The sequence below is a fragment of the Xyrauchen texanus genome, chromosome 25 (assembly GCF_025860055.1).
Source record: "Xyrauchen texanus isolate HMW12.3.18 chromosome 25, RBS_HiC_50CHRs, whole genome shotgun sequence".
NCBI lineage: Eukaryota > Metazoa > Chordata > Actinopteri > Cypriniformes > Catostomidae > Xyrauchen > Xyrauchen texanus.
The window spans coordinates 7,830,120-7,843,930 of record NC_068300.1 but is presented as its reverse complement, the minus strand read 5'-3'; the positions used below and the strand labels follow the sequence as shown (position 1 = coordinate 7,843,930).

Here is a 13,811-nt window from a genome sequence, read left to right as displayed (position 1 = left end):
ATCAGGGCAGTTAGTTCAGTGATATCTTTCAGGGAGTTGGATTATTTTTTGCACATGAAAAAAATCGGGGGTTTTATCTGTGTTCACCAACATACCCTGATAGCACGGGTACATCACCCAGATGTCTTTTTGACGTCGGTTTTTACATCTGAAATCTGCGTCTTTTCTTTCGTCAAAATCGGTATACGTTTCCTGAAATTTAGAAACACTGCCCCCAGTGGCCAAAGCGGTTAGTGTTATAGGGCATATGGGCATGTGTGAGCTCCATTTATGTCCAGGAGAGGTCGCCAAAAGCTAGAAGTGAAGCAAGTAGTTTTCAGCTTTGCAGAATATTATACAATAAAAAGATATATTTATAGATTCTATCCCCAAACCTGACCTTAACCATTAGTGGAGTAAAAAAGTAATGTTAGAGGGAAAAGTGAAACCTCTGAATCATGCTCATCAGGGATTATTCAAACGTGATTACTGCCTGGCTTTGAACCATTGTCTCCAATGCAGCTGATGCAACGTGCTGTCAATCGTGCCATGTGGAAATGTAAATACATTGAAACCACTGCAAACATGTCTGATAAGAAGGCTGCATGTCAGCGCGTTGGCATACAGTCGCCGTTCCTAGGGTAACGAAACTATCGGAAACATCATGCCGACTTCATGTGTGATCATATTGCATCACGTAGACCTACATCATTTCGATGGCAATTTGATGTGTGTTTACATCTGGAAGGCGTATTTATTTGTTTACATTATTTGCTCATCTGCAATACGTCACTAAGACGTCTCGGATGTCAATAAGACATTCAGCAGATGTCTTTGAGACGTTTGTAAGATGTTTAGCAGATGCTAATTAGATTGTGATGCTTTCCAGATGGAAATATCTAAAATAGACATCTCGGAGATGTACATGCTATCTGGGGTAATTGTTCGTTTGTAGAATCGTTTTAAAGTTGAGGAATATTTTTTAGCATCCGATTTTTCCTTCGTTGAAATCTTGAAAATACCCTGATGGCACACAAACATCACCCAGACGTCTATTTGATGTGTGTACATCTGGAAGACGTATTTTTTAGGTTGATTGTTCATCTGCAATATGTCTATAAGACGTTTCCTTTCGGATGTCAATAAGACATTCAGCAGATGTCTTTGAGATGTTTATGATTAGTAATGTTTGTAAATCTTATGTTTTTAAGATGTTTAGCAGATGTTAATTAGATTGTGATGCTTTCCAGGTTAAAAGATCTAAAACAGACATCTATCCAGTAAGAACACATACATATTTGAGATGTCTGTTTTAGATATTTTCATCTGGAAAGCATCACAATCTAATTAACATCTGCTAAACATCTTAAAAAGATCATACATTCCTTAAAGACGTCTGCTGAGTGTCTGATTGACATCCGAGAGGAAATGTCTTATAGACGGATTGCAGATGAACAAAAAACCTAAAATAACACGTCTTCCTGATGTAAACACACACATCAAATAGACGTCTCGGTGATGTATGTGTGCTATCAGGGTATTTCATGTGTGTGTTTACATCTGGAAGATGCAATTTTTAGGTTGTTTGCTCATCTGCAATACGTCTATTAGACGTTTCCTCTCGGATGTCAATAAGACGTTCAGCAGATGCCTTTGAGACATTAATGATTTAGCATGTTTGTAAATCTGATCTATTTCAAATGTTTAGCAGATGTTAATTAGATTGTGATGCTTTCCAGATGAAAAGCTCTAAAACAGACATATCGGAGATGTACGGATTCCCTTTGAATGGTTTTTGAAATGCACAACAAGTCCCATTTTAATAGCTACTTGGAGAAGAAAAGTCACACAAAACATATTTCCAGTGCAATTTTAGCTGGTAAAGTTCTTGCCCTTTATTTGTCATTTTAAACAAGCATTGTCTGCAATGTGTTTTGTTTGTTTACACTGTGGTATCGTTAACGGGAAACAGCAAGTGGTTGGTCAGTTAAAACGTCCTGGACGCATGATTGACATTTGTGACTGATGGCTTCCAGAGGTTAGTAGCCAGTTTGGAACAGCACGAATGAATTAATGACATTAGTGAGGATAAAAATACTGCGAAATGAGTTGTAATTGAATGATCAATGATACAGTAATCTATAAACTGTAGTCCTCGTATGATGAGGGTTCTTCGTCAGAGCGCACTGACATTTTAAATTGACGACGTAAAAAGCCGCCATATTGCTTCTGGTTGTCCCACCTCAACTTCGGGCGAATTCTTCGCATGAAACCACCGTATCTTTTCTGCAACAATTGCCCGCTGTTTTCACCCACGAAGTCGCGTTTCTTTGGGCCGAATTTACGGAGGAAACCTCCGTAACGTTTGACTTCGTTTAAAGGAAGGTCGTCATCGTAAACTCCCGCTTCATTTTCATCCGTAATATCGTCCCCCTCATCCTCTTCCGTCATCGACGGGACGTCTCGCTCGCCCAGTTTCGAGAGCGGTTCTCCGTATTTCTTCGCGAAGAATCCTTTTAGTACGGCGTTCTCCTTCCAGGGCGAGGCGAATAATTTATTTTTATTTTTATCGATCCTCTTTATGAATCCCCCGTATCGTTTGACCAGGTTTGATGCCGCCGGCTCTTGGAGCTCCTCCGTCTTTAACGCGCTTCGTTCTCCGTCAACATCGACGTTGAGGTCCGCTAATTCATTTGAAAGGTCCTGTAGAGCCTTCTCACATCTTTTTAGTGTACTAGTAGATGGGACGGCTCCTTCACATTCTAAGGTACAAGTCTGAAAAAGAAGGAAGTAGGTTAAACTTGAATCCACTCTTAAAAATAAAGGTTTTAATTACAACAACAACAACAACAACCTGATTCTTAGCCTGAATTCTTTAGGAGATATATATATATATATATATATATATATATATATATATTCAAAAGTAGTATATTATATATATATATATATAGTATATAGTAGTGTGTGTATATATATATATATTATATATATATATATTCTGTAGCTACATTAGAAAAACTAACTTTTTATTGTCATCTATAGTCCTCACTGTAAACCCGACTAAGTTAGTAGAGCTGATTTTGGTAATCAGTTTCATCAAAATGTTTGAAGTTAATAAACTCCAAATTTAAGTGGAACTGTCAGGTTTTGATTTTGTACTACTTATGCATGCTAATTGCTCTTAACTTGAACATTTGAGTAAGCTAACTCCTACATTTTGATGGCACTAAACTTTCAATTTTGAGTAAAACACCAGATTTATTTAATAAACTAAATCAGTTATTTCCATCACTTTATTCACCCATGTTAAGTCTAGTGACTTGCTTAATAATGGACAAAGCTGTAAGATACATAGTTGTATCGGTCCTCAACATATAGCTCAAGCTCCACTCTTCAACATAATGGAAACCCAAAACTCAAACATAACTGAAACTCTTCTAAATGGCAAATCGCAAGTTCACCACTTTGCATTCATATTGCAAAAACACATAAAATAACACATCATTTTAACATTTACTTTCCCTGTCGAGTCCCACGAACAAGAATCAAGAAACCCCCTGCCCAATTTGAGTTTACCAAACTAAAATTAAGTTTAACTCATAACAATAAAACAGTTCAGGTTAGCCTATTTAAAAGGTGTCAGTTTCATGAACTCAAAAGAAAAAGTTCTAAATGCTCATCAAGATTCGTTTATTTGAATAAATTTGAATGATTTAATTTCCCCCTACTCAATACAGTTAATTACTTTGAGCATTGGGGTTTACAGTAGCCTATGTTGTCTAATCCTCAATCAAGAACGCACCCTTTAGTTTTTAGGGTTTTTTGGGGGGGGCAAACGTTTTTCTTGGTATCTGAAGCGCTGCAAAGAACCTTAATTCACAGTCGATCTTTTGTTTTAGTATTAAAGGGAATTTCTGACATTTTTCACTAGCCTATAGAAAATGTTAAACAATCTATAAATGAGCGCGCTATTTTCCCGCTCTCCGTGGTGCTGAAACGGCGCGAAAAGAGATGTGCGCAGTTTCTTCACAAATGGCACCGAACACGACGATATTTTTAAAGTTTTAAAACGTTTTCCAGAAGGAGAATTATTTCTATTTTTTTGCAGATGTTTTTTTTTTTTTTTTTTCATTTGTACAACACTTGCTTATTTATCACATACGATTAAGAGAAGAATAAAATGAAAAACATGGCTAAAATGTGAAGCTCACAAAAAGTATGATATAAACGCTTAAAAGACGAGAATTTCGATTAATCTTACCAAGTGGCTGACTGCAGGGTTCAGATCGGAGATCTGTTGCGCGCATCTCAGACACCGCGCTGAGCAATCTGCCCGACTCAAGGTTGGCAAGCTCAGCGTCAACACCAAAACATACCACTCCATCATCTACAGTGATTCCTGGTACAAGAGAAGAATACAAACAAGCAGTGCATTTGAATTGCCAGAACTGCCTGGTGTGTTTGAAGTTCTCCAACAATCCATTTATGACGTTTAAGGGTTTAAATAGCCTTATTTATCCAGATTTAGTCATTGTTTCAATTCTTATTTATTTATAATTGGGAATCTAACATCCAAAAGCTTTTGTATGAAATTTACCACGAAATGTAGTCCATTACCTTGTTTGAACAGAGCTTGCTTGTTCTCCAAGCGCCAAGGCAATCACTTGGGGAAAGTGGTTGAAACTTATTTCTTTGATAGAATCACTCTTTATCCATCCACGGTTTGCTCTTATTTCGATTCCGCGCACTCTCCATTCTTTTATTCACGTAGCCCACGCAGTCATCTGAACGAACGAACCAATGGGAACAAATATCCAGTTTATTGATGGACTGATTGGTCCCACCCACGCGAGGGTGCTGCCCGACAAAACTGAAAAGAGGTTTCAGTGTTGATGACCTATTTCTTTCATTTATTTACTGGTGTTAAAGTAACATTGAAAGAGTAATAAAATGACTTGAAGTACGAAATATTGGGTTTCAACTCAATAGCCTACTAATGGGAGTCTTCAAGGTTTAGTAGGCCCACAAGAATAGAGAAGTGAGAGTTGGAGTTTACATTCTTACCTCTACTTTGATGCCAAGGATACAGATAGCCTTTCATAAAATTTAAAACACTCCCACTTCGAAGAGGAGTGTTGTGCCATGGGTAAATTGCGGTCTTAAATGGTCGAGTTAGCTCAAGGCTGCAGGATTGTTTGACTCTTTCAAAGAATGCATCTCATTTATTTACTATTCAGTCAATTCTTTAGGACTTGAACCTTTCAGGCTATGTCCTTCGTAAAACATTTTTGCAGTGCCAGAGATAATTCCTAAAACACACTTAATATCTACTAGCTCACCTGATGTGAACAATGCCTAAAATTCAATAACGGAAATCAGGGCCATTGCAAGTGGGGTGAAAGGTGGTAATGATTCTATGGGCCCAAAGTTCCAGGGGGGCCCACGACAAATTCAAAGTTGTATTATTTTAATAGGGAAAGGACCCAGAATTACTTGCAATGGCCCTGACAGGAATGGAGCCTTTGCTTCTTAACCTTGAACATTTTCATGGCAAAAAGTTGTCTTTTGGGGTAACACATGTACACGTAGGGTACAATGGGGTAAAAGGCTCCTTTGATTTTATTTTCTCCCAAACACTAAATAGCAACAAAAACTACCACTAAACACCTGTGTGTCTAAAGTTTGATTTTGAGGTAATTGATTTAATTTAAAAAATTTTTTAGAATGTTGCAAATTTATGTAGCTCATGAAAATCCCTGAAATGAACACATTTATTTGGAGATAAAATACTTATTTATCATTTTCAGTTTTGTTAAAAGTCAATAAAAACAAAGGTTTTTAATAACTGCCCAAGAAGTGAAATAATGGTATTTGGGGGTAAAAAAAAACCCTATTGCAGGGGCTAAAGGCCCTCATAAAACACACGGTGCCCCCTATTATGAAGTAGTTATTTTGAGTAAGCATTATCTTAATTTGTTAGTCAAAGAAGCATCTTGCTGCCTCAAAAGTATTTGCATTTGTTGACAAATATTTTACTATAACTTTTTTTCCTATCTACACAATATCACAATTTTTTACCCCAAGTGTGGGGTGTTGGTGCTAGATGGGCAGTCTGTAACTGCTGATCTCCTGGGATTTTCACATGCAACAGTCTCTAGTATTTACTCCAAATGGAGCTAAAAACATCCAGTGAGCGGCAGTTCTGTGGACGGAAATGCCTTGTTAATGAGAGAGGTCAACAGAGAATGGGCAGGGCAGCATTTCCCAAAAGCACCGTAAGCCTAAGTAGATCATAGAAACCATTGGAGCAAACTTAAGCTTGGGACGCTTTTGGGAAACGCAGCCCAGACTGTTTCGAGCTGACATAAGGGCTACGGTAACTCGGATAACCACTCTGTACAATTGTAGTGAGCAGAATAGCATCTCAGAATGGACAGCACATCGAACCTTGAGGTAGATTGGCTATAACAGCAGAAGACCACATCGGGCACTTTATTAGGACATGGTGTTCCCAATAAAGTGCTCAGTGAATGTATGTTGGCGAGTGTGTATTTACCTCCATGTAACGCGATAAAACGTATTCATAGTGATTTAAAAAATAATGTAGGCTACTTATACCCATTTTTGGCTTCTTTAGTTGGGTCCAGGATTTAATGATCTGAAAAACTGTGACTGCAGTGTGTAGGTTACACGGTTTAAGCTGATCTTATTGAAGAAATTCCCTGCTAAAAATAAATTCCAATGATTTAAACTACAAATACTATTACAATTATTAACCATTAGCTGATACCATTAAAACAATTAACAAATGTATTTGTCATTTGTTTTGGGCCATATTCCATTTGAATTTAATGGTTTGTATGTGCAGCCTATTGGTCCCTAATGGCAATTACGTGACACATCAGGTGCGTTTCTTCCCACTGCCAGTGATGTAGGTAAGTTCAGTCACAATACTTATACTACATACACTCAGTATGTTGTTAGATTATATACGGTTTAATTACACACCAGAGTGTAAATTGCATATGCCACTATTTACAATAAGTGAAAATATCATCTGTTGTAAATTCATTATTTCTTATTGATTTGCACAGAATTGTATTAATTTGTGATGTGTGTTTGGTTTAAAAAAAATAAAATATGTTCTTTCTTTTTTGTACTTCTGAAGTAGATATAACTGTGCTTGTAAACTACTGTTAATAATTATGCATTTATTTATTTTGCTGTCCTTTTCTGCATAACGCGGTGGCTCATTTTTGCTTATCGCGGCCCATTCGGCATGTTTTGCGGCCGACCCACCAGCCCGCTCGGTTCTCCAACTGGCCAGTCCACCCCTGATAGGCCCCAAATTGCGTCGGCCCACCGGGAAAATGCCAGATTGCCAGTCTAGCCCTGTTTTCAATATAAAAATGGTGGTTTCTATGCAACCTCACCTAAGAGTATTATGTGTATTTCAGTCTCTTGAGCTTGTTGATCTTCCTGCATGTTGCCGCAGAAAAAACAATTCGTTTTGGTCGTTACGCAGGACTTACGGATCAATCTCCACTCCTCCCGGGAGAAGTTCAATGAAGTGTGAGAGGTGAAAATGAACTAAATCTATACGTATTTAACGCCGCACGAGGCTATTTTGCAGTATGACTTGTGCAACTGGTCATGCAACATGAAGAAAATCACTTAAGAAAAGATAGCTCTTGACCTTTTGTGACGACATGCCCCTATCCCTGATAGCACACGTACATGCTAAATGGACACTGATCATATGTCTTAGAGACATTCATGACTGGAATGTATGCAAATTAAGTTGTTTATCAGATATTGTGCTTTCCAGATGAAACGCTCTTAGACATCTCTGTGATATACGTGTGCTATCTGGGTATAGTTGTCACACTATATGGGGTAATATGTCGCACATGGGAACCTGCTGTTTTTGACAAGAAATACGAAATATGATCTTAATTCTATAAAAAGCCATCATCCACAAATATCTGTATTGACAATGCGCTATAGGCTATTTAATTGCTAAATAAAACACATATGACAATTTCCCCCGTCCTAAATGGTTGTCCTTTGTCATAGTTACACACATACTGAAGCATCACTAGCGATACATATATCGCCACGGCCTATATGATCTCTAAATGTAACTATTAAACCATTACTGATTGTGCTAATCAAGTCATGTTACGTCTTGTAGACATTTACAAAATGAAGACAAAAAGCCGGAACATTCTTCCACACATATCAGGAAGGAGGGGGGTCTGGACGGAGCTGTGTTGTGTACTAGCCCTCCGTTCTGTTGCGAGGAATAAGTCCTAAATAAATCATTAATCCAATGCTGCGGCCTGTTCAAACACAATACTCAATTCTCTATGTGGCACTGTTTTTATATACTCTACTGTTCCACCAACAGTGTTTACAGTAACCTGGAAACGAAAGCATTTCAATCCTGAGTCATTCTAGATGGAAACATCCTCTTTTACATCTAGAATTGATATTTGAAAGCATAGTTCACCAAATAATGAAAACTCAGTCATCATTTACTGAACCCTTTATGTTACATTTCTTCCATTGATCACAAAAGGAGATGTTAGGCATGATGGAGGCAGTCAGCCATTAACATTTGACTTTTTTCTTCCACGGAAGAAAGAAAGTCATAGGGGTTTGGAACAATAGTAAATTATGAGAATGCCTCACTAAAATCTTAGCAGAGATAAATATTGATTACAAAAATACTGAAGAGTATCAACAAAAATAGTTAAATCTTAAATGCATGGCAACACTGTCCATGTGTTATACTTTCTATAGTTTATTTCCACGTTGCTTCTTCGTCAAATAGCAAAGTCAGATGTAAACAAAGTCTGTATAAAGCCTCTGAATGAAACATTTTTCAGCTTTATGATAAACACATTGATTGTCAGTGTGATAATGCAGTAAATAGGATTTCCAAGAAACATTTTTGCTAAAGTACACACTCGTGTACATTGTGTTTAGCAGCTTGGCGTTTTTCTATAAATCGTTCAAATTTAAAATAAAATGGCATATCAGATGAAACTAGAGACTCTTCTCTTTTGACTCAAACAGGTTTCTATGTAAGAACCTAATGAGGTTTCTTACCAGATGTACTTTTGTTGGCGTTTCTCCCAAAGACAAACTCCGCTGTGGTCAGCACCATGTTGTTTTGTTACATGTAACCCTTTACTGACAGCACAGATTCTCCTGAACTGAGATCAGTCGGTTTAAATTCATAAAAATTATGCGTTGCGTATAGCGAAGCCAAAATACAACGTCCAAGCATGTGTACTCAGGGTCACATGAGGTTAAAAAAAAGCTAAAATGGTAGTTACGCTGACAGTGGAAGTGAATGGGGCCAATTTTTGGAGGATTTAAAGCAAGAAATATAAAACTTATAATTTTATAAATGCACTTACATTAATTTGTCTGTATTATTTAAGCTAAAAAAAAATAAAAGGTACATTTTTAAAGTTGTTAAGGATTTTAGGCATTACATCATCATGGGAACGAAGTTGTAAAATTGGATATAACTTCACACAGAAAAGGTTTGATCAATTTTATCACACTGAAATCATGTTATCATGCATATTGTTTACATCATGTACCTGTAGCTATACATTTGAAACAGTGATTTTTTTTTACGTTTACAGATTGGCCCCATTCACTTCCATTGTAGGTATTGAACCCAAAATATTCATTTAAATATAGAAATTAAAAAAATTGTGAATTAATTAAAAAATAAACAATTTTACCCAATATTTGTGTGCACTATTTAAAACATTTTTTGCAGATTAGAGTATCACTTCTTTACGTTAGCAACATGCTAACACCAAACTCTATTACAATCAATTGTGAGTCACGTCTCCCTTGTGCTACACGTGAGCGGAGCTATTTGTATGATGCACAAAGATGCTGCCTGCGTAGAGTGTTCCAAATCAGTCATAATGAGGTTCCATTTCAGTTTAGAAGGCAGCTGCCTTTTTCGAAAGTAGAGACTTGTTTTTCCTCCCCATACTTACTGGTTTAGGCATTAGTATCGCTGTCTATGCTGTGTTTTGAAAGCAGAGAGTCCCTGAAATAAAGAGAAAGAGGGAGATACATTTAGTCCATTGAGATTGAACATCACCTGAAATTTCTCCTGCATGTGGTGTGAACGTAACCATAGCAGCAGAGGCCATAAATAATTACAGTGGGAGTTGCAACTTTTACCTTCTCATTATATCCCATAACCCTCGACTCATCCTCAAGAACCGACAAGCATGAAGAAGCATTAACAGGTGAAGGGGGAAAACGTGTGCTTGCGTGCTTTCTCACAACTCGGTAAATAGAACGCACGCATGACGTACTGCATTAGGTATTTTTAATTTTTTTTCAAAAGCTCAGAGAGACGTGACGAAAATGTTTGCCGTGATTCATTTTGCAACTTGAAACATATAAAAGCTCTTTCAAATGCCTTATGCCTTGTTCTAATCAATCTCACCATGCTTTTGAATTAGCAGATAAATGGAACAATTTTTTGTCCTAATGTTCTGCATTTGCTTTATTTCTGCACAGCTGTGGTCCTTTATCAAAGAAAACAGGAACACGGTAAAGTGCTGAGACTACATTATTGCATCACTGACTCAAAACAGATATGATAGAAACTTTGTTAAGACCTGTTGAGACTAATTTACACTTTTTAATATATTAAAAGTCAAATGTTAGAAAATCAGTGTTTGGAGAGAAAGGAGATATTTAATTTAAATATGGGCAATATGGGCTTACAATAATTAAAGGGCCAGATCACCCAAAAATGAAAATTCAGTCTTTGTTTAATCACCCCTGTGTTGTTTTGACGTTCTTAACACAAAGGGAGAAATTGTGAAAAAAAATAAATAATTTGTGTTCAGTGATGTCATACAATTACTGTTTAACTAAAACAGGTCTGCCACAGCGATGGTGACAACAGAACACAACACAGCTGCACACAAAACAGAGAACAAAGATAAACGAGTTTTCACTTGAACACCCCAATGTAGCGAGGGTGCTGCGTGAACTGTTGCTCTCGTGCCCTATCATCAGGGGCGGATTTAGGCATGGGCGACATGGGCATCACAATGTGGTTGTTAAGGTGTTTTAGTTGTTTTGTATAGTGTTGCTCTGCAGTTGCTAGGGTGTTCTGGGTGGTTGCCATACAGTTGCTTAGGTGTTCTGAATGGTTATTGGGGCATTACAATGTGGTTTTCTAATATGTTCTGAGTGTTTTAGCGTGTTGCTGTGTGGTTGCCATGGTGTCCTGGGTGGTTACCATAAAGTCACTAATGGCGCTTTTCCATTACCAGTACCAGCTCGCCTCGGCTTGCCTCGACTCGGCTCGCTTTTCGCTCCGTTTTCCATCGCAGACAGTACCGCCACAAATAATACCCGGTCGTCATAGCGACACCGCAGGAAACTGCCGTGACGTAATCTTATACGCGACACACATCCTCTACCCACACACACAGGACAATGGAGGAAATCGAGTGTATGCTGTTTTTGATCCTCGGGATGTGGCTGTTTCTCACAGCAAGAAGACAAACGTTGTTTCATGAGAGGCTGAGGGCAGCAAAACGAAATACTGCTGAAAAAAACAGGAGAGTTTGGGAATTACTACAGAGTTCAGACTACGAGACCGAATCCGGTTGTTCACAGCCGACGCTAAGAGGTTAAGTTATGCTAACATAGCTAACGTTTGCATATGTGTAAATACTATACTATATGCAAAGTATTTAATCAACTTTATAGCTACCAGTATTACGTACTAAAATGTGCATGGTTTATGTGTTTCAGATCTGTTTAGCTTTGCAAAGTCGCCGCTGACAGACCGTCTGTTTGGGCTTTCAACCGAGCTACCGATTCACTGACACTGGACGGCTGATAGTAGAACAGCAGATCTACAACAAGAAAATATGTCGAGCACGGGTAGTGTTTGAAAACGCTTTTGGTAGACTGAAGGGAAGGTGGCGTTGCCTCATGAAAAGAAATGACTGTGATGTTATAATTGTGAAATCTATGATTCTTACTTGCTGTGCTTTGCATAACCTTTGTGAGAGTCACGGAGAGGACTATGACAATGACTGGGATGCACCTGCAGCAGCAGAGCCTGTGGTGGCAGTGGCACAGGGTGTTGAGGAGGAGGGCAGAGATGTACTGAGAGGGTCTGATGCGTTATTTTAATTGCTAAATAAATACATTATCATTAAATATGTTGTCTCTGCTGTTTTTCATTAAAGGTTATCACAGTATACAATCTGAAAATACTTGTTCAAACCCTTGTAAAAAAGCAAACCATCAAAAAAAGACACTGTTTGTAATAAGTTTCAAAAAGGTTTTATTTAAACACGCATACAAATAGAAAAAATATAATATTAATATAAATTCACACATCCAACTATATACATATGTTACATGTAGTGCAAACATTTAATTAAAATAAACAAAGGGGTTTCAGTCCAGGGGCGGTGGAACAGCATCCCGCCGGTTCAGTGCCTGGACAAGCTGGCTCAGGGTTCCCAGAAAGGCCTGGTTGAAGGACGACATTGCAGCAATCTCCTCTCTCCTTAAAGCCGCTCGAGTTCTCGGGCATGTGCTGCATCATCGAGTGCCATCTGTAAATGTCGCTCCCGCTGTGCCATAATAATAGTTTTGTAGGCTATATCTGTGCAAACTATTTAAAAATGGCGGAGTTATTCTGGATACTCCGTCTGGCGCGCGCAATGATGACGCAGTGAATAGTGACGATTCTCTCTGACCAGTCAGCAGTCGGCATTGTTTTTACGTCACATTTTAGTATCGCCTCAGCCCGCTCAAAACCTCGCCGGAGGTGGTACGAAAAAAAGTACCCGAAAGCAGGTACAGGTACAACTTTTACACAGTGGAAAACCAAACAAAGCCGAGTCAAGTTGAGCCGAGGCGAACTGGTACTGTGTAGTGGAAAAGCGCCATAAGGTGTTCTGAGTGGTTAAAAGGACATTACTATGCGGTTGCTAATGTGTTCTGGGTAGTTTATAGAGTGTTGCAATGCAGTTGCTAGGGTGTTCTGGGTGGTTTCCATTCAAAGGCATTAATACATTGTTGCTAATGTATTCTGAGCTGTTTTCTGCATTTAGTTATGATGTTTCTGGGTGGTTTCCAGGGCATAACTATGCAGTTGCTAAGGTGTTCTGAGTGTTTTGTAGAGTATTGCTATGCAGTTGTTTGGGTGTTCTGGGTGGTTGCCAGGGTGTTGTTATACAGTCGCTAAGTTGTTCTGAGTAGTTACCAAGGCATTAATATGCAGTTGCTAATGCATTCTGAGTGTTTTGTAGAGTGTTGCTATGCAGTTGCTATGGTGTTGTGGATGGTTGTCATACAGTTGCTAAGGCATTCTGAGTTGTTCCTAGGGGCATTACTATGTGTTTTCTAATGTGTTCTGAGAGGATTATAGAGTGTTGCTATGCAGTTGGTAGGGTGTTCTGGGTGGTTGCCATTCAGACGCTAAGGAGTTCTGATTGGCTACCAGGGCATTACTATATGGTTGCTAAGCTATACTGAGTACATTTCTACTGTAGAGATGGCTTGAGTCTCTCCTTTAAGTTATGCACCAAAGTTTGATACTCAGAGTTAGGGGTTTGTTAACATCCCAATCCCTAAGTATGATCAATAGCAATAGCAACCTCCTGTTGAACGGGGTGATTTGAAAAACATCGACCCCTCTTGTTTGCAGTGTATATTGGATGCTGTTGGCTCTCTTCATCTTTATTTAAAGAGAGATAGATGCTCTTTCCTTTCTGTTTGTTTGAGAAAAACTACTGAGAAAT

At 38.3% G+C, this 13,811-nt stretch overlaps 1 protein-coding gene across 1 annotated transcript; it reads right to left on the bottom strand.

Annotated features, from left to right (window-relative positions):
* Nucleotides 1-1,862: 1,862 nt before the first annotated feature.
* pdyn (prodynorphin) lies at nt 1,863-4,704 on the bottom strand. The gene is made up of 3 exons (XM_052092132.1): nt 4,600-4,704; nt 4,244-4,381; nt 1,863-2,754 (listed from the first exon to the last, which is right to left on the bottom strand). The coding sequence occupies exons 2-3, from the start codon at nt 4,367-4,369 to the stop codon at nt 2,119-2,121; spliced, it is 762 nt and encodes a 253-aa protein (XP_051948092.1). The 5' UTR covers nt 4,370-4,381; nt 4,600-4,704; the 3' UTR covers nt 1,863-2,118.
* Between the last annotated feature and the right edge of the window lie 9,107 nt (nt 4,705-13,811).

Excerpts from the sequence above, each read along its gene's own strand:
- pdyn (XM_052092132.1), bottom strand. The coding sequence starts at position 4,369 with ATGATGGAGTGGTATGTTTTGGTGTTGACGCTGAGCTTGCCAACCTTG. Across the intron at positions 2,755-4,243 it reads ACCCTGCAGTCAGCCACTTG|ACTTGTACCTTAGAATGTGA; the intron begins GTAAGATTAATC and ends CTTCTTTTTCAG.